The sequence below is a fragment of the Doryrhamphus excisus genome, linkage group LG6 (assembly GCF_037039965.1).
Source record: "Doryrhamphus excisus strain RoL-2023G ecotype Guam linkage group LG6, RoL_Dexc_Guam_v1.1, whole genome shotgun sequence".
NCBI classification, from domain to species: domain Eukaryota; kingdom Metazoa; phylum Chordata; class Actinopteri; order Syngnathiformes; family Syngnathidae; genus Doryrhamphus; species Doryrhamphus excisus.
The window spans coordinates 5,306,699-5,324,964 of record NC_136362.1 but is presented as its reverse complement, the minus strand read 5'-3'; the positions used below and the strand labels follow the sequence as shown (position 1 = coordinate 5,324,964).

At 55.8% G+C, this 18,266-nt stretch overlaps 4 protein-coding genes across 5 annotated transcripts; 3 read left to right on the top strand and 1 right to left on the bottom strand.

The window, feature by feature from the left end:
* The first annotated feature begins 416 nt into the window (after positions 1–416).
* kcnd2 (potassium voltage-gated channel, Shal-related subfamily, member 2) lies at positions 417–5,349 on the top strand. Its single transcript, XM_058067467.2, has 6 exons — positions 417–1,599; positions 3,146–3,308; positions 3,425–3,514; positions 3,715–3,810; positions 3,878–4,068; positions 4,961–5,349. The coding sequence occupies exons 1-6, from the start codon at positions 497–499 to the stop codon at positions 5,070–5,072; spliced, it is 1,755 nt and encodes a 584-aa protein (XP_057923450.2). The 5' UTR covers positions 417–496; the 3' UTR covers positions 5,073–5,349.
* On the bottom strand, positions 4,722–8,267 carry tspan12 (tetraspanin 12). The gene is made up of 7 exons (XM_058067493.2): positions 6,769–8,267; positions 6,561–6,643; positions 6,338–6,473; positions 6,205–6,270; positions 5,989–6,096; positions 5,752–5,895; positions 4,722–5,686 (listed from the first exon to the last, which is right to left on the bottom strand). Exons 1-7 carry the CDS (start codon positions 6,832–6,834, stop codon positions 5,417–5,419), a joined length of 873 nt encoding a protein of 290 aa, XP_057923476.2. The 5' UTR covers positions 6,835–8,267; the 3' UTR covers positions 4,722–5,416.
* ing3 (inhibitor of growth family, member 3) lies at positions 7,442–10,891 on the top strand. The gene is made up of 12 exons (XM_058067479.2): positions 7,442–7,819; positions 7,963–8,034; positions 8,323–8,423; positions 8,486–8,551; positions 9,373–9,469; positions 9,540–9,611; positions 9,681–9,797; positions 9,866–10,029; positions 10,096–10,292; positions 10,359–10,551; positions 10,613–10,651; positions 10,715–10,891. Exons 1-12 carry the CDS (start codon positions 7,792–7,794, stop codon positions 10,829–10,831), a joined length of 1,263 nt encoding a protein of 420 aa, XP_057923462.2. The 5' UTR covers positions 7,442–7,791; the 3' UTR covers positions 10,832–10,891.
* A 150-nt stretch (positions 10,892–11,041) lies between these two features.
* cped1 (cadherin-like and PC-esterase domain containing 1) lies at positions 11,042–18,163 on the top strand. Of its 2 annotated transcripts, none has more exons than XR_013627488.1 (21): positions 11,042–11,410; positions 11,582–11,747; positions 12,228–12,322; positions 12,398–12,458; positions 13,216–13,300; positions 13,367–13,502; positions 13,577–13,695; positions 13,755–13,827; positions 13,921–14,049; positions 14,112–14,213; positions 14,277–14,362; positions 14,428–14,465; positions 14,533–14,719; positions 14,781–14,940; positions 15,881–15,980; positions 16,037–16,173; positions 16,233–16,453; positions 16,522–16,618; positions 16,682–16,769; positions 16,843–16,989; positions 17,061–17,207. XR_013627488.1 is itself a non-coding variant. In XM_058067433.2 (21 exons), the coding sequence occupies exons 1-21, from the start codon at positions 11,222–11,224 to the stop codon at positions 17,220–17,222; spliced, it is 2,583 nt and encodes an 860-aa protein (XP_057923416.2). In that variant the 5' UTR covers positions 11,042–11,221; the 3' UTR covers positions 17,223–18,163. The 2 variants fall into 2 exon arrangements, 1 of the variants encoding a protein (XP_057923416.2); XM_058067433.2 differs by having other exon boundaries at positions 16,517–16,618; positions 17,061–18,163.
* The last annotated feature ends 103 nt before the right edge of the window (positions 18,164–18,266 follow it).

Below are 18,266 nucleotides of genomic sequence, written 5' to 3'. Positions count from 1 at the left end.
CAACACGTGCACGCTCACGTGACACAACAACGTGCGCTCTCAAGTCTTTCCATGTGTTAGTGCATGCTAGCGGCTATAGGGTAACCTGACCTTTGACCTTTGTCACACAGACGACGGGATGGCTGTTAGCATGTTAGCCACGTTAGCTTGAACATCTTTGTCGGCGTGCGTGTGCGTCCTGATTTCCACGTAAAGCGACGCCTCCTGTTTCTTATTCAAGACCAAGATGAGCACACACAAAGTCACACACACATGGATGCACACGCACACAAGGAGGAGGAGGGAGGCCCGGGGGGCGGAGTTCCAGTCCGGGGGAGGGCTGATGTGGCATCACCTGTGCGACACGGCGAGGCAGTGGCCTCATTCCCGCCTTCCGTGGCGTCTCAGCAGGAAGGAAGAGCAACCTTTGGCTTTCGGGAATGAAGCCGGCGCACCAAAGCTTCCCGGCGAGCGCAGGCGTCCCCTCGGCGTGAAGCCCCAGCAGGTCACGTCGGCAATGTCGATGGGTGCGACGGCATGGCTGCCGCTGGCACGCGCGGCGGCCGTGGGGTGGATGCCGGTGGCCAGGGCGCCGATGCCGGCGGCCCCGCTGGAAGCGCAGCACGGGAAAGGTGGCGTGCTGGTGCTGAACGTGAGCGGGATCAGATTCCAGACTTGGCGGGACACATTGGAGCGATACCCCGACACGCTGCTGGGCAGCTCCGAGAGGGACTTCTTCTTTCAGGAGGAAAACCACGAGTTCTTCTTCGACCGAGACCCGGACCTGTTCCGACACATTCTCAACTTCTACCGGACCGGGAAGCTGCACTTCCCGCGCCAGGACTGCATCTCGGCCTTTGACGAGGAGCTGACCTTTTTCGGCATCGTCCCGGAAATGATCGGGGACTGCTGCTACGAGGACTACAAGGACCGGCGCAGGGAGAACCAGGAGCAGGTCCAAGACGAGGAGGAGGCCGACACCGGCCACGAGCAGGTCTCGGCGGACGTCAACTTCCGGGAGTCCATGTGGCGCGCCTTCGAGAACCCGCACACGTCCACCACGGCGCTGGTCTTCTACTACGTGACGGGCTTCTTCATCGCCGTGTCCGTGCTGGCCAACGTGGTGGAGACGGTCCCGTGCGGCGCCGGGGTCAGGGCGGCGCCGTGCGGGGAGCGCTACGAGCTGGCCTTCTTCTGCTTGGACACGGCCTGTGTGATGATCTTCACCGTGGAGTACGTGCTGCGCCTGGTGGCGGCGCCCTGCCGCTTCAAGTTCGTGAAGAGCGTCATGTCGCTCATCGACGTGGTGGCCATCTTGCCCTACTACATCGGCCTGGTCATGCCCGAGAACGAGGACGTGAGCGGCGCCTTCGTCACGCTCCGCGTCTTCCGCGTCTTCCGCATCTTCAAGTTCTCGCGCCACTCGGCCGGCCTGCGCATCCTCGGCTACACGCTGAAGAGCTGCGCCTCCGAGCTGGGCTTCCTGCTCTTCACCCTCACCATGGCCATCATCATCTTCGCCACCGTCATGTTCTACGCCGAGAAGACCTCCAAAGCCTCCGCCTTCACCTCCATCCCCGCCGCCTTCTGGTACACCATCGTCACCATGACCACGCTGGGGTACGTCACTTCCTGTCCTTGGCTCTCGTGGCGTGTTTCCTTGTGCGTGTGCGCGTGTCTGTATTGCGTGTGCGCGTGTCTGTATTGCGTGTGCGCGTGTCTGTATTGCGTGTGCGCGTGTCTGTATTGCGTGTGCGCGTGTCTGTATTGCGTGTGCGCGTGTCTGTATTGCGTGTGCGCGTGTCTGTATTGCGTGTGCGCGTGTCTGTATTGCGTGTGCGCGTGTCTGTATTGCGTGTGCGCGTGTCTGTATCGTGCGTGTATCGTGTTTCTCTGCCACGCCACCCTAACATTTATTATTTAGTCACATGACCCACGCTGCTGAGACATGATCACCATGACACGCACACACATGCTAATGGGGCTAGCATGATGCTGAGGTTTCCGTGGTAACAGGGCGGGGGCGGGGTGATGTCAGGTGTGTTCAGGTGTCGCCTCCAACGTGCGAGGGCTCGTCTGCACACGTGTTACGCAACAACGTTGCATCAGCGCACGCACGTGGCGTCACATGACCCTGGTTAAAGATGGCCACCGGCGTCCTTCCTGCAAACGCTAACACGGGCTCGTGCACGTTTCCCTCGTCGCAAAGGTCAGTGTGCACGTGAGCGCCACAAAAGTCCTGCGTCATGTGGCGGCCAGCGCGCATCGTCATTGGCCCATCACGTGACCTTTTGATCCTGCTTTTTAACCAGAAGAATAAGAACAATCACTGGCGATCATTCGCTCACAAGCTGTCTTCAAAATAAAAGCACTTCCTTTGTTGAAAAGGCATTTATTTTGGTGACTTACCTGATGATGCGGCAGGGGGCGGAGCTTCGATCGACTCCAACGGAATACTCACGTCAGTGCACTTCAACAAGTGTACTGTATACACTGTGCACTTACTTGATGACCGCGTAGTGTTGTTCCACATCCACGCCTGTCAGTACACACTTACTCCTTCAACTGCAGGTGGCAAGTGTGCACTTACATACAGAAGTACACAAGTGTGCACTTACATACAGAAGTACACAAGTGTGCACTTACATACAGAAGTACACAAGTGTGCACTTACATACAGAAGTACACAAGTGTGCACTTACATACAGAAGTACACAAGTGTGCACTTACATACAGAAGTACACAAGTGTGCACTTACATACAGAAGTACACAAGTGTGCACTTACATACAGAAGTACACAAGTGTGCACTTACATACAGAAGTACACAAGTGTGCACTTACATACAGAAGTACACAAGTGTGCACTTACATACAGAAGTACACAAGTGTGCACTTACATACAGAAGTACACAAGTGTGCACTTACATACAGAAGTACACAAGTGTGCACTTATGGAGCGAAAAGGATGGTTTCAAAATAAAAGCTGGGTGATGCTAGTCCGTTAGCACCTTGGGGATGATCATTCCACTTCCTCTTTCCTGATGGATCAGTGAATGTGACGTGATGAAAGAGGAAAAGTGTGCTGGGGTCAAAGGTCAACGGTAAGAAAGGTGCCTAGCAGGAGGAAGGGGAGGAGCCTGACCGACCTCTGATCCCGTTCCCCAGGTACGGGGACATGGTTCCGGGGACGGTGATGGGCAAGATCGTGGGGTCCATGTGCTCCCTGAGCGGCGTCCTGGTGATCGCGCTGCCCGTGCCCGTCATCGTGTCCAACTTCAGCCGCATCTACCTGCAGAGCCAGCGCGCAGAGAAGAGGCGGGCGCAGAAGGTGAGCCGCTAGCTTAGCTCCGCTAGCTTAGCTCCGCTAGCTTAGCTCCGCTAGCTTAGCTCCGCTAGCGAGTGTGACGTCACCTGCGGGAACGCGTGCGTGTGTTTCACCCACAGAAAAGTCGGCTGGCCAGAATTAGCGCCGGAAAGAAGGCGGGCGCCAACGCTTACCTGCGCCACAAACTGCTGAGCGAAGCTGACCCCGAGGTAAGACCGGCGCTGCTCATTGGGTGGCCGTGCTGCATGACGGACGCTGATTGGTTCTTCTTCTTCTTCTCGTCTTGGTCCTGAGCCTACGGCTTGCGTTCTTCCTTCCCGGCGTGCAAATGCGTTGGTGGTTTGTGTGCTGTTTGGACGTCCCGGGACGCCCTGAGGGTCAAACTTCTTTTTTTGTCTCTGCCCTGAAGGCGTCCAAAGAGGCGGGGCAGGCGCTGGCGTGCAAGGCAGACGGCGGCATGAAGGCGCAGCACCATCACCTCCTGCACTGCCTGGAAAAAACCACGGTGAGTTCACGTGCACGCTCACGTGCGCACCTGGAAAGGTCACCGCTTCCCGTTCTCGTCCTCCAAGAACCACGACTTTGCGGACCCCAACACGTCGGAGTGGAGCTGCGCCGAGGAGACGCCGCCGAAGGAAGCTCCCGGCGCCTCCTCTTCCCCATCCCCCACCTTCTCCACCTGCTGGACCCGCAAGACCTTTGACCTCCGTCGCTCCACCGGCAGCCATGTGCAGGTCTGCGTGCCGCAACCTTTGGCCTACAGGTGGGAACTCATCCTCTGCTAATAACTGCTGTTATTACACATGATTATGACTATGATTATGATTATGATTGTTACTATGATTATGATTATGACTATGATTATGACTATGATTATGACTATGATTATGACTATGATTATGACTATGATTATGACTATGATTGTGACTATGATTGTTACTATGATTATGACTATGATTATGATTGTTACTATGACTATGATTATGACTATGATTATGACTATGATTATGACTATGATTGTGACTATGATTGTTACTATGATTGTTACTATGATTATGACTATGATTATGACTATGATTATGACTATGATTATGACTATGATTATTACTATGATTATGACTATGATTATTACTATGATTGTTACTATGATTATGACTATGATTATTACTATGATTATTACTATGATTATGACTATGATTATTACTGATTGTTACTATGATTATGACTATGATTGTTACTATGATTATGACTATGATTATGACTATGATTATGACTATGATTGTTACTATGATTATGACTATGATTATGACTATGATTGTTACTATGATGATTATGGTCAACACACATCCAGCATTTTAGGAGGTGCAGGGCAGTGTACTGCACCTCATGGCAGACAGGTGGCAGCAGAGAGACAAAGACGTCCTGAGAGCATTTGGATTGTTGTTGTGGGGGTATTTATTTATTTATTAGTATTGTTCAAAACAAATGATTAAATATGACATTCTTTCTGTATGTTGTATTCTTATGGTCGTATATTTACTATCATTCATTATGACTTTCTATTATTATTATTATTATTATTACTGTATTTCTTTTGTGATTTTTATGATTTCATGACTTCATTAATGATTTCCCTGCCGGTCTTTCCGCCGCAGCCGTTCCAGTTTGAACGCCAGGATCCAGGAGGCGGTCCCGCTGAAAGGCGAGCGGCCGTCCGTCGGCAGCCTGACTCCGCTCGCCACGACGGAGCGGGTTTCTGAGCTCTGAAGGTTCCGTCCCAGTAGGGGTGGACAAGCTGAAGGTTTGGACTCAAGGAAGCTGGCTTGGCTAGCCGCCTTGGCTAGCTGCCTTGGCTAGCCGGCTTGGCTAGCTGCCTTGGCTAGCCGGCTTGGCTAGCTGCCTTGGCTAGCCGGCTTGGCTAGCTGGAGATAATGACAACGCACACGCTAGGCTAGCCGCATATGACATCCATATATTTCATAGCTACTGTACATGAGGCATGTGTCATGAAAGATGAATTCTTTGTGCTTTTCTTGTGGAAGGTTTTCAATAAACGGAAGGCTGTGTCTCAAGCTGTCAGGTGTGGGGGCGGAGCTTTCATACTTCCTGTATCAGCTTCCAGGAACCAAAGGCGGGCCTCCATGGCGCTCGCGCTCCATCTCACACCCGCTGTGCTGGCGGGCCGGAGGCGAGGCCTCGTGAGTGGCGGGCGTCAGCGGGGAGTCCGTGTGCAGCTTGTGGCGGTAGTGTAGCGCCCACAGCAGAGTCAGCGTGAGCGCCATGGCCAGGATCTGGGCCACGCCCATGGCCACGCCCAGGAAGCGCAGCAGCTGCAGCGGCGCGCTCCCGCGAATGAAGGAGAAAATCTTGGGACCGCAACCCTGAAAGAAAGGGCGCCCGTCACAAGACGGCGCCAACAGGGCCTCCCGGCGGGGGGGGGACTCACCTCCTGGTGGAGGTCGCTGAGGTCGTGGCGGTGGGCGTGGCCGGCACATCCTGGGTACTGATTGGAGCAGCACGAGTCGGGCGGCCACTCCATCTCCGTCATCTCCAGCCAGTCGGTGAAGTAGATGACACCGCAGCACTGAAACTGGAATCAAACACACAGCTGGCCTCACTTGTGCTTGGGTGCGTGGGTGCGTGGGTGCGTGGGTGCGTGGGTGCGCGGGTGCGCGCGTATGACCTCTGTCTGGAAAGCGTTCCAGGTGTGCGTGAGCCACTGGTGGTGGTGATGGCCAAAGTTGGACATCCGGAACTTCAGGCTGATCATGTCCGAGCGCTGCACGGGGGGCTAAACACACACACACACACACACACACACACGTGCGCACGCACACACACACGCAGTGTCACCTGTCTGCTGATAGCACGCGCGCGCGCACGTGTGGGTGCGCGTCACCTGCTCGTAGGTCCAAACGGCGCTGGCCAGCTCCACGCACAAGATGAGCATCAGGCTGCCGAAGTACTAAAACAAACATCCGGCGTCAGGACACCCGGCCCCGCCCCCCACCTGCCAATCAAGCGAGGAGTACCCATGACAGCAGCAGCAGGTCGCAGCGCAGCGTGCCGCACACGCCCAACATGGCCACCATCAGCAGGAAGCAGCACGCCAGGACCAGCACCGGATGGACCAGCGGCGAGAAGGTCAGCACGGCCGCCTCCTCCAGCCTGGCACACGCACACGCACACGCACACGCACACGCACGCACGCTCAGCCAGGATCGCTGGGGTTCGGCGCCGTCGGTCCACACTGACCTGGTGTGAGCCGTCAGGGTCAGGACGGCGTTCAAGGAGTCCCGAATCCACGCCGCCACTCCCAGGATGCACGCTGACATCAGCTGCGGACACGCACGCGCACCCCCCGCAAATAACATGTGACAATGTCGAAATGCGTCCTGCACGTGACCGTTGCGTCACCATCAAAAGTTGCTGAAAGTAAAAGTAAAAGTAAAAGTCCAAATACCCAGAAGAGCACGTTGAGCGCGTAAAGCAGCACGCGCACGCAGCGCACGGCGTCCTGTCGCGCCATTTGGCCTCATCCGGCTCGGGGGACCGTGGCGGCAAGCCGGTTCGGATCGGGCCGGTCCCGGTACCGGAGTCGAAGCCTGTCAGACGCGCGCACGTCCTCTGCCGGGGAATCCGACAGGTGCGCTCTCGTGTGGCCCTCCTCTGCGCATGCTCGCTGATACTTAAAATAGACGCGCTCTGCTCGTGCACGGGGAGGCAGGATGTCCGTTCTCGGATGGGGGGTGGGGTTCGGGCTTGGAGGAATGTGACCCAAAGTAACTCGACCCTCGTCAATCGGACTCGTGACGACGCCGTCATCTCATTTGTTCGACTTTTGGGGGTTTAAAGTTTCTCAGAGTGAATTCTTAGGACGAGTCGAGGAGTGCTTTTCTAACACGTCACGTGACTCCAGGCGTTATAATATTCAGTCGTTCATTCGTTTTCTACCGCTTATCCTCACGGCGGTCGCGGGGGTGCTGGAGCCTATCCCAGCGGTCCACATCCCAGGGCACATAAAGACAAACAACCATTCACACTCACATTCATACCTATGGCCAATTTGGAGTGGCCAACATGTTTTTGGAGGGGGGGGGGCAGGAGTACCCGGAGAAACTCCACCACACAGAGATGGATTCGAGGAGGAGGAATTGAACTCTGGTCTCCTAGCTGTGAGGCCTGCGCACTAACCGCTCGCCAGCCTGCGTTAAAATCGCGACTCCGGCGAATCCGCGAATCCGACACACAAACGGCAGCGCGTCTTTGTTTTGAAACTGCAACTCCCATCATGCCTCTGCGCCTCGCTCAACACAAACGCTCACGCCTGTTTCCATTTGGACCAATCACGGCACAGACTGGCGCGTGAGTCACGACTCTGACCTCACAGGGAGCTATTTTTTCCCGAGCGAGGCAACGGCTGACGGCGCCATCTTGAAAGACACTATTTGTATCATTAAACACGCTAAACCTCCAATTTGGCGCTATGTTGTACCTGGAGGATTATCTCGAGAGTGAGTATCTGACTGTTAGGAGCCGTCCGAGTTGCCAACAAAGCATTTTGTTCATTAAATGTGTCTGATTTGCCGGCGTGTGTCTGTCTGACATTTAGCCTAGCCGAGCTAGCCTGGTAACCGTTTTTTTTCTTGGTGTGCAGTGATCGAGCAGCTTCCCATGGACCTTCGCGACAGGTTTACGGAAATGCGAGAGATGGACCTGCAGGTCCAAAGTACGTGCAGCACGAAGGCAGTCAACCACTGCTACTACACTCCAACTCAATCGCACCGAAACTACTGAAATCTTGGCTTGCTACGCACTAGCAAGCTAGCACATTGAGTCGCCGGCCAACCGAACTTGATTGCACACACAAACAAACCTCTGCCACCATGGCGCCTCCTCTCAATGCATCCATCTGTTCCTGTTCACCACGTCATCACCCAGCCTCATCATTGACAAGATTATTGATCCTGTGTGATTGGAATTGTGGGACACATCAAGTGTTTTTAAACATTTGCAGATGCGACTGACCAGCTGGAGCAGAAAGTGGTAGACTTCTTCGTCAACGCCAAGAAGAACAAGCCAGAGTGGCGTGAAGAGCAGATGGAGGTCATTAAAAAGGTGAGACGGTGCCTTGCAGCTTTGACGCGCCCGTATTCAAATGCGTGTTTGTGTTTTGTCAGGATTATTATAAAGCCCTGGAAGACGCTGATGAGAAGGTCCAGCTGGCCAATCAGATTTATGACCTGGTGAGTCCAAAACTAGTGGTCGTGTTCTCAGTGATTATGTTTCAGGAACTAATAAGAAAAAGAAATGTTGGTGGAACATTTGCAATAAAAGTGACTCGGCTCCAGAGCGCTACCCTTCTCTCGTCAGCTGCTGTGGTTCGCCGGCCACACAATCCAGGTCTCGTCCCCAAATGTGCATTTTCACTACTTGGGTTGGCGACCCCTTGGCGACGGCTGGAGTGACTACACTGCTACGCTAGCAAGCGTGCTCGCCTGTAGTAGCCTGTAATGTTTGCATCTCGTGTCGCATATGGTGCCTTCAAGGACCGCTGAACAAAGTGCAGCAAAGTCCTATCAGTAAGCATTTTAGCCCATGTACTCATGTTTCCATCCAAATACACACAGCATGATGTAGGGACTCTATAGAACTGCCAGGGCACGTTTGGTACGTAGTGCTATCTTGCTAGGTGCTAGCATGATACGCTTAGCATCTTAGCTCATTTTCTCATGTCAAAATGTAAATATAGCCATGGCCTGATGTAGGGACTCTATAGAACTGCCAGGGCAAGTTGGGTACACGGTGCTACCTTGCTAGGTTAGATCTTTAGCTCATTTCCTCATGTCTGTGGAAGCTGGTGCTAACATAGCCAAGCAAATGCTAGCGTCTGAAGTCAAAGCACACGATTGTGGTGCCTTCAAGGTAATAGAAACTTGGGATGAATGACCTCTTTTCTGCGTGGGGCAAGAAATTGCGTATTTTGGTGAAAAATATTGGCAGTTTTGTGGTGTAGTTTATTCTGCCGCCACTAGATGTCACTTGCCTCCTCTGGTTTGGTGCTCAGGTGGACCGGCATCTGCGCAAGCTGGACCAAGAACTGGCCAAGTTCAAGATGGAGCTGGAGGCGGACAACGCCGGCATCACAGAGATCCTGGAAAGACGTGAGTCAGCGAGAGAGAGAGAGAGAGACCGCCACGCCGCACTCCGCTCACTTTGTGTTTTGTCCTCCAGGTTCTTTGGAGATGGACAGTCCGTCCCAGCCCGTCAACAACCACCACATCCACTCCCACGCCGCCGCCGAAAGTGAGTCATGCTCGTGCAACGTTGCCACCTCTTTGTCTGGGTTTGTTGATTGGGTTTCCGTGGCAACAGAGAGGAAGTACAATGCCTCCATGCACCACACGACGGAACACATCCCCGAGAAGAAGTTCAAGTCGGAAGCGCTGCTGTCCACGCTGACGTCGGACGCCTCCAAAGAGAACACGCCAGGTGCGCAAAATGCCCCCCCCCCCACCGGCGTCCTGCCGCTCACCTGCTGCGCCTTAATTGTCGTTCAGGTTGTCGCAGCAACAGCATGCCGTCCTCGGCTAACAACATCTACAGCGTCAACTCCTCACAACCTTTGACCTCGTATAGCCTCAGCTCCCTGCCCACCGGGCCGGGGGCGGGGGCCGGCGCCATCACCATGGCGGCCGCGCAGGCCGTGCAGGCCACAGCACAGGTGAGGTCACGTGACGGGCGAGGCGGCGCAAGCTGAGGTGGGAGGTTAAAGTGCGTGCATGTGCAGATGAAGGAGGGTCGCAGGACGTCCAGCCTGAAGGCGAGCTACGAGGCCATCAAGAACAACGACTTCCAGCTCAGCCGAGACTTTTCCTTGTCACGTGACAACTCGCCATACCCGTCTTCCGCCCTGGCGTCCACGCTCACGCAGACACTCGCCCCCGCCGCCGCCGCCGCCTCCGACTCCCGGGGCCGCAAGTCCAAGTAAGATGGCCCCTCACAGAGCCTGACTGGCGGCACGCGGCGGCGTTCATTCTGTTTGTTCTCCAGAAGCGGCGTGAAGTCTTCCAGCCATCAGTCGTCTTCATCTTCGTCGTCCTCCTCGCTGTCGTCCTGCTCGTCCTCATCGGCGTTGGCGCAGGAACTTTCCCAGCAGGCCTCGGTGCTGCCAGAGGCCGAGGCCAACAGCCAGGTGGACTGGACCTACGACCCAAACGAGCCGCGCTACTGCATCTGTAACCAGGTCAGACGCCGCCATCTTGTCCCGCCCCTCGGCCTGCGCTGACGCTGCGCTTCCTCCACAGGTGTCCTACGGCGAAATGGTCGGCTGCGACAACACGGATGTAAGTCATACACGTAAGTCCGCGCTCGCTAGTGCCTTATGCTAACGTGGGCGTGTCCTCCAGTGTCCCATCGAGTGGTTCCACTACGGCTGCGTGGGTCTGAGCGAAGCGCCCAAAGGGAAGTGGTTTTGTCCGCAGTGCACGGCCGCCATGAAGCGCAGAGGAAGCCGCCACAAGTAGACGTCAAGGAAATAAAGTCCACCTTTTTAACAGAATAAAAGTCTCCTTTGCTTCTTCAAAGATCTTCCTGCTTTGTTTTCATCCTCTCAAACTGCCACGTGGCACGTCAGTTGGCGGCTTTGGCCCCGCCCCCTCGACTCTACAATTAGACCACGTTATCTTGTGTGCGCGTGGTTTCCAGAAATAGCCGAGGGGAGGGGCGCGTGCACGTCCGAACTCGTGAACGGCGAGAAAAGAAAGGAGGAAGCCCGGTTGGATCAGAACCACTAGTTCTCCGCGCCGAGTGGGCCGCTCCGCCGCCGCCATGGTTCCGGTGGCGCTCCCGGTGGATCTGCGCTGTCGGCAAGAGGAGATGAAGATGATGAAGAGGAGGAGAGGCGTCCCACGAAGATGCTGAGCCGCCGCCGCCGAGGCCTTTCCGGTCCGCTGCTGGTGCTGCTCGGGGCGGCGGGCTGCCTCTTCTACCGGAGCCTCCCCGGCCAGCGTGCTCCGTCCGGCCCGCAGCGAGCCGCCCAGGAGCCGCCGGACCTCCTGGCCGAGGACACGCGGAAGCTGGTCAAAGTCCTGGAGGGGCTGCGGGTGAGTGGCGTGCATGTGTGAACTTTCCGTTGAGTCCTCGGGCGTGCACGTCCGTCCAACTTTGGGGGGGGGGAATCATTTTTTGTCAAACAGCAAGTCGGGCACGTGACGCCGGGGGGGCTGAAGTTTGACTTTAGCTGTCGTGTTAACGACTATGTTGTTTCCCATCAGATGTCCCGCAGGATAAGTGGGCGGCGCCGGGCCTTGGTTCTGATGGGTCCCCACGGACACGCCGACACCGAGGCCCAGCTGTACCGCAGAGTTCTGCGCGACTTGGACTTTGAGATCCACGAGTCCACCTGCCCGGAGACCAGCGGCTTTCTGCGGCACGGTCAAGGTACGGTCCATCTTTCGGTGATCCATGGAGATCCATGGAGATCCAGGAAGCTCGTAGGCCTGATTAGTTGGCCAGTTCTAAAAGCAGCCTGCAGTTGATTGACAGGCACGCCTGCTCACCCTAAACAGGTAAACACATGTGACCTTTGACCTGACACAACAAAGAAACTCCAAATGTTTCAGGAACAGCAGCTGCTGTGTGTGTGTGTGTGTGTGCGCTGTCGCCATGGAAACCCTCCCAGAAGTCCAACCACTCCGACGGATCCAAATTGCTTCCACATGTTCCACCTTCAGTGCAGCTCTTTTGTTTTGACAGGCTACTTCCTGTTTTTCTCTTGCAGCAGCCCGAAGGCTCCAGACCACACGTGTACGCCATAACGTGCTCCTCAAGTCAATCGGTGACGAGAGGAAGAGGATGTTGATGTTTATCTACCAAACCATCACAGACGATGACTTCCTGTGTGTGTCGCCATGGTTATAGGGGAAAGTGGGTGGAGCCTGCTGCTGTGTTTGAGCTCGTCGGAGAAGAGCTGTCTGCGGAAGGTCGCTTTCTCGCACCTCGGGTCACATCAGAGGGTGAGATCACATGGACACAGGCCAGCCAGTCACAGCCCACCCTGGTGTCACATGATGCCCCTCTGTGTGCGTCAGGTCAACCTGCTGCCCGGCCTGGTGGGGGCGCTGTCCGTGTCGGAGCTGTGTCAGCTGACAGGTGAGGGACCTCCCAAGCGGAGTTGAAATGGAGGTCGTTGGTTCCGCCAAGTCCGGCTCCACACAGCATGCTGACGCCATGAAAAAGTAGTTTAGCGTGAGCGGTGCCTTCAGGTCCACGCATCTTTCTATTGGCATTTGAACGTGATTCACACTCGGCAGTCTGAGGACAGGATGTGGATGGGTCCACCCCTGTGGCTGGGGTGCCAAAAGAAAGCTCGGGGGATGGACCAGTTTCGGCCCGAGTTCTCAAGGCTGAGGATGCCCAGGGATCGCATGGAAGTCAGGAACAGTCCCCCTGGATTTATCAGCCTGGGGTGGTGGGCCCCCTTTTCAAAAAGGGTGAGCTGAGGGTGTGTTCCAACTTTGGGGGGTCTCACTCCGTAGCCTCCCTGAAGACATCTATTCCAGGGGGCTGGGGAGAAGGGTACAACCCTGGCTACAGGCGCAATGTGGTTTTGGTCCCAGTTGTGGAACACTGGACCAGCTCCACACCCTTGCAAAGGGACCGCGGGGGACATGGGAGTTTGCTCAACCGGTCTACTGTGCTGTGTGGACTTGGAAAAGGCATTAGACCGTGTCCCTCCGAGGACGCCATTGGTGGAGCGCTACCACGTGCCATCGGGTCCTTGTAGAACCGGGCCAGGAGCCTGGTTGGCATTGCCAGCAGGAAGTCCAGAAGGAAGAATGTTGTGTTTCATTCCAGTTCCCGTCAAAGCTCCTCTCTGATGTAAGAGTCTTCACTCTGTCCTTGTCAGTGCGTGGATTACCCATCATGCCTCCTGCTTGTGGCCCCGCCCACCAGAACCAGACCTCCCCCCGGGGCCTCGTCAGAGCCGCCAGGTGCGCACGTGTGCGTCCGTGCGTGCGTGCGTGTGCGTGCGCGTGTTTAACGCCATGTTCCAACAGTGCGTCGTCCGCCATGGAAGCCGGCCCGGTGGGCGTGGTCAACACGTACGTCGTAGTGACCTCCGTGAGGCCGCTGACCGCCTTCCTGCATGACATTGCCGTGGTGACAGCCAATCAGATGTCGAGGGCCACACGGGTAACTGTCGGGTGAATGTGGGCGCGCCGCAACCCCCCCTCCCCCCCCTGGTCAGCACTGTCCCCTGCTTGCAGCTCGGCGGCTTCCTCTCAGCCAAGACTTCCCAAGAGGCTTTGGAACAAACCAAGGGGGTCATAGGTCAGGTGCTGGAGGCGGCGGTGTCGGCCAGTGACGAGGCCAAAAAGCCGACCAGGTAAACACGCAGCAGGTGGGAGATGGCGCTCGTGATGATTGACAGGTGCTGTGTTTCAGGTGCGTCTTGTGTTACCAGCTGCTCACCTTCACGCTGCTCTTCAGCGGCTCCATCACGCCGCTCGTCACTCAGGTGCCACCTTCTCCTACTTCCTGTTCCCGTTGAAGTTCACCAGAAGGTCCAGCAGAGGTCAGCGTGTCCTCTGATTGGTCTGTCCGTGTGCAGGTGGACGCTGGCTTGACCTTATCGGCTCTGAGTGACAGGGACTTTGACAGACAGGTCACCAGAGACCTGATCCTGGAGGACACGCTTCGCTTCCTGTTGTCCTCGGAGACGCAGCCGGACGATGAGCAGGTGAGGGTCATGTGACCGGTCGGCCCGTCCAGAGACCAGGGTGATGTTTGTCCCGCTGTCAGCGTGTCTTCGCAGAGGCGAGTGGCGTCAGGATGCCTGCGGACCAGTTTCTACTTCTGCGGGACTTTCACGGTCACATGATGGCGCCGTCCCCCTTCCAGCCGGTAAACCTTGGCCAGGGCTTTTGTCTCCGAGCAGGAAGTGGTGTTGACGTGTGATGCGTGCAGGTCTGTCCCAGCGTGTCCAGGTCCTGCGCCGCAACCCGTCTGTCTGACGTGCTGCTCGCCGTGGTTCGCCATTACGTCGTCGGCAGGTGAGGCTCCGTCTCTTCTGTCAGCGTTTTGGTCCGCGTGCTAACGAGATGGTCTCGTGCCACAGGGACGACCAATCACAGGCCTCGGCCAATCCGACCGCAGGTGAGACGGCGCCGTGGTGTGAGCGATGCCGGCGTTCCGCCTCGTGATTGGTTGCCTGCACTTTCAGGTTCATGCGTGGACGCCCGCCTCCGACAGATCTACTCCGACCCCCCCTTCACGCTCAGCCCCCCCTTCAGCCCCAACGTGAAGGAGTACCACGCAGACGTGACCTTTGACACGCTGACCATTCAAGTCCGCGCAGAGCCCGCCGACGCCGGCTGCGGCGTCCGCCTGGACGAGCGGCGAGGACCCAGGTGAGACGGGTGCCGGCCGCTGACCTCACGCTTCAGGGGGGTGACGCGGTCCCTTCCACAGGGTGTCCACCGTCTCCGTCGGCCTGGGACGCAACCGCATCAGCATCCTGGTGACGGACGGCGGCGAGACAGTGGTGGCCGTCTACACTGTCCACGTGTTCCGCGAGGGCCGGCCCAGCCTGCCCATGTTTGGAGATCATGTGACCTGTGGCTACGTACAGGTGAGTCAGCTGAGCAGCCCGCAGGAAGTAGAGCAGGGACAGGAAGTCCTGCTTTGTCTTTTTTATTGATACGTTTTGAAAATCTGTCCAGACTCAAATCGTCACTGTGCGCGTGTGCACGTGTGTGTGTGTGTGTGTGTGTGTGTGTGTGTGTGTGTGTGCGTGCGTGCGTGTGTGTGCGTGCGTGCACGCTTGTGTGTGCGGTTCCGTTTGAAGGTTCTGGCCGAGTTGAGGTATGAACAAGAAAATCCCTGTTAAGTTTTCTTGTGTCACTTTGTTGCGAGCTGCGGCACCGGCGTGCAGAATGTGGCGCCGCCATGTTGAAAGTGGCGGCGGGCGCAGCAGAAGAAGAGGAGGAGTGTATGCTGGTACGGATCAGAGAGCGTGTGCGTGGTTCTGGTGTGTGTGTGAGGCGGCGGGTCGGCTCTGAAGTCTGGGCCAGACGTGGCGGCTCCCATGCTGAGCTGGTTGGGTTTATTTGACCTTTGACACCACCCGCCCGAGAAGAAGACTTCCACTTAGCTTATATTAGCTTAACTTAGGGCCGCACGGTGGGAAGTGGTTAGCATGAAGGCCACGCAGTCAGGAGATGGGAAGACCTGGGTTGGATTCCCCACTCGGCCATCTCTGTGAGGAGTTTGCATGTTCTCCCCGTGCATGCGTGGCTTTTCTCCGGGTACTCCCGGGTACCCCCCCCCCCCATTCCAAAACCATGCTAGCTTTGTTGCCAAATTGTCCATAGGTATGAATGTGAGTGTGAATGGTTGTTTGTCTATATGTGCCCTGGGATTGGCTGGCCACCAGTCCAGGGTGGGCAGCTGGGATAGGCTCCAGCACCCCCGCGCCCCCACCCTAGTGAGGATAAGCGGTAGAAGATGGATGGATGCCCAAAATGATCTTCCAAAATCCAAAGATGAAATGTCCTTTGGTTCTCTTTCAGGATTGTGGACTTAGGGTTCTTCCGGGTCGTTCCTGTGGTCTGGAACCATTTTCCAGACCGCCCGGCCCACTTCCTGCCTGCACGTCCGGACACGCCGCAGGTGCGTTCCCACCTTGACCTGCAGGTGATCTGCTGCTGATGAGGTGTTTGTGTCAGGTCGCTGGCTGGTTCCGTGTCTCGGCTGTTCCGACACCAGGACCTGTGATTGGCGGGAGGTTGCCTGGCAACCAGACGGCTGTTCCCATCCGGTGGTGGAGCGCCCCCTGCTGCAGGAGTGTATGACACGTAGGAAGGTGAGGTCTTATCCATCCTCCCTTGCTTCCTTGCTTCCTTGCCCTATCGCTCCCTGCAGGTGTTATTCCTCGGGGACTCGACCAATCGGGGCATCATGTACTTCCTGTTGGAGCGGCTCAACTCCAGCTTGGTGGACTGGGTAAAGTCCCATGACACGCTGGTCTACAAGAACCTGAACCACGGCCGCACGTGGGTCAGCTTCTCGTATTATCCTCAGTTCTGGTTGGACCACAAGCAGCGGCCCACCTTCAAGCAGGCGCTGACCCGGCTGCTCCGCAGGTGAGGAGACGCCATCTTTCTCACCTTTGACCTGTTTCAATGTGGCACATGCGCACCCCGAAGGTCAGGACCTCTGGCGAACTCCAACTTGACCGTGTTGGTGGTGGGCGGAGTCCAGTGGCTCAACACCAAGCACCTGCAGGCGGTCCGCGACGTCCTGGACAGGTGAGCCCTTCAAATGCTGTCCTCCAGAAACCGCATCACTCGGGTGTCCCCCATCGTCCTCAGCGAGTCCCTCGGTGGAGTCCAAGTGGTGGTCAAGTCTTTGGGGATGGGCTTCCATCTTCCCGTGGACGGGATCCGATCTCGCAGTCCGGTCTGTTCTGCGGTTTGTCATCCTGGTCGCCGTGACGACATGTTGGAGCTCCTTCTTCTTTGGCATCTTTCAGAAGGAGATCCAGCAGCTGTCCCGAGAGAACCAGGACATCATCTCCGCAGCAAAGCATCATGCCTTCGAGGTGATTGACACCTTGGCCATCACCGTGGGTCGGTACCAGGACTTCCTGCCGGGCCGATGCGCGTGCCACTTCCACCAGGTGAACGCCGACTTTCTGTCTGTCCCGCCGTGCTTCCACCATCCCGCACCAACACTTGTCCTGGTCGCCAGGTGGACAAGTTCCGGACTGATCCGGCCCCCCGCACGACCCAACGTGGCAGCCGGCCGGACGCCATGGACCCGCCCTCAAGGGTGGGATCCTATCACGTGACAGGAGCCGTCAACCAAGTGTACACTGACATCCTGCTCAGTCGCCTGTGTCCGAGGACCTAAACTCACCGAGAACATCCTGAACGGTAGACCCGTGGGCCGAGACCATCTAGTACATAGGACCTGGTCCCATGGACCCAGACCGTCTAGAATAGTGGATCATCACCAACATTGACCTAGAAATAGATCTAGTAGACACATGAGCCTAGAATATCCACATAGACCAAGACTCACCGAGAAACAAGTAGTCATGGACCTGGACTCATCTAGCTCCATCATCAGGCCTCTGGCAGCGTGCCATGGCTGCAGAGCTGGGACGCGGGAAGACGGTCATTCTACTTTGCGGAAAGATCCTCAGCGTTACCCACCGTCCGGCGCAGATCCCGCGGGCCGTCCGTCAAGACAGGGGGAGGTCCTGGACCCGAATGAGGCCTGGTCTCCTTCCGTTTAGACTTTGCCAGGAGCATCAAACCCGGGACTTTGAAAGACGGAACCTTGACGGTCCAGGTGGCTTCCAACGTCGGCGCCGTGACAAGGAGATCCCACCTGGATCTGGGACCACATTCTACTAACTAGTTCCAATTGGAGGAAGTGGAAAATACTCATTGTACACCGTGTGGTATATACTATAGTATATACTCTACCTATACTGCACTCTTCTTTCTAGCTTGTGTTTTCTATCTTGTAATACATATATATATATATATATATATATATATAGTTTATACTTCTACTGTAATACTGTAATACAGGGTCAGGCAAAACCATCAGACACATTTGTAGGTGGAATAGAAGGCAAAGAAAGTAAAGAAACGAAGTGTTTTCCATACAATGCCATTGGTCTTGCTTTCTTTTTCGGTTGCCATCCATGAATTGGACTTACTTTTGCTTTCTTCACTTCATTTGGCTTTTATGGAAGCTACCAATGTCATTCAGATGATGGTTTAGTCCGACCTCCACCTGGTGTGGAAGGATGAGTATGACTGATGTATATGACTGATGTATTTGCTGTATAAAAGTATATTAGAAAAGTATATTATAAAAGTATATTCATGTACGATTTTGATGCGGGGTTGCGCCAAGTCAAAGATTCTTTCATCTTCGGCA

What these genes read in the sequence shown, in the direction of transcription:
- kcnd2 (XM_058067467.2), top strand. Translation starts at nt 497, where the DNA reads ATGTCGATGGGTGCGACGGCATGGCTGCCGCTGGCACGCGCGGCGGCC. An exon ending in ACTGCCTGGAAAAAACCACG is followed by an intron (nt 3,811 to 3,877) that starts GTGAGTTCACGT and finishes TCGTCCTCCAAG; the next exon opens with AACCACGACTTTGCGGACCC. An exon ending in CCGCAACCTTTGGCCTACAG is followed by an intron (nt 4,069 to 4,960) that starts GTGGGAACTCAT and finishes TTTCCGCCGCAG; the next exon opens with CCGTTCCAGTTTGAACGCCA.
- tspan12 (XM_058067493.2), bottom strand. Translation starts at nt 6,834, where the DNA reads ATGGCGCGACAGGACGCCGTGCGCTGCGTGCGCGTGCTGCTTTACGCG. An exon ending in ACCTGCTGCTGCTGTCATGG is followed by an intron (nt 6,271 to 6,337) that starts GTACTCCTCGCT and finishes TGTTTGTTTTAG; the next exon opens with TACTTCGGCAGCCTGATGCT. An exon ending in TCAGCGACCTCCACCAGGAG is followed by an intron (nt 5,687 to 5,751) that starts GTGAGTCCCCCC and finishes CCTTTCTTTCAG; the next exon opens with GGTTGCGGTCCCAAGATTTT.
- ing3 (XM_058067479.2), top strand. Translation starts at nt 7,792, where the DNA reads ATGTTGTACCTGGAGGATTATCTCGAGA. An exon ending in CCTGGAGGATTATCTCGAGA is followed by an intron (nt 7,820 to 7,962) that starts GTGAGTATCTGA and finishes CTTGGTGTGCAG; the next exon opens with TGATCGAGCAGCTTCCCATG. An exon ending in GCTACTGCATCTGTAACCAG is followed by an intron (nt 10,552 to 10,612) that starts GTCAGACGCCGC and finishes CTTCCTCCACAG; the next exon opens with GTGTCCTACGGCGAAATGGT.
- cped1 (XM_058067433.2), top strand. Translation starts at nt 11,222, where the DNA reads ATGCTGAGCCGCCGCCGCCGAGGCCTTTCCGGTCCGCTGCTGGTGCTG. An exon ending in GAGGCCAAAAAGCCGACCAG is followed by an intron (nt 13,696 to 13,754) that starts GTAAACACGCAG and finishes GCTGTGTTTCAG; the next exon opens with GTGCGTCTTGTGTTACCAGC. An exon ending in GACGAGCGGCGAGGACCCAG is followed by an intron (nt 14,720 to 14,780) that starts GTGAGACGGGTG and finishes TCCCTTCCACAG; the next exon opens with GGTGTCCACCGTCTCCGTCG.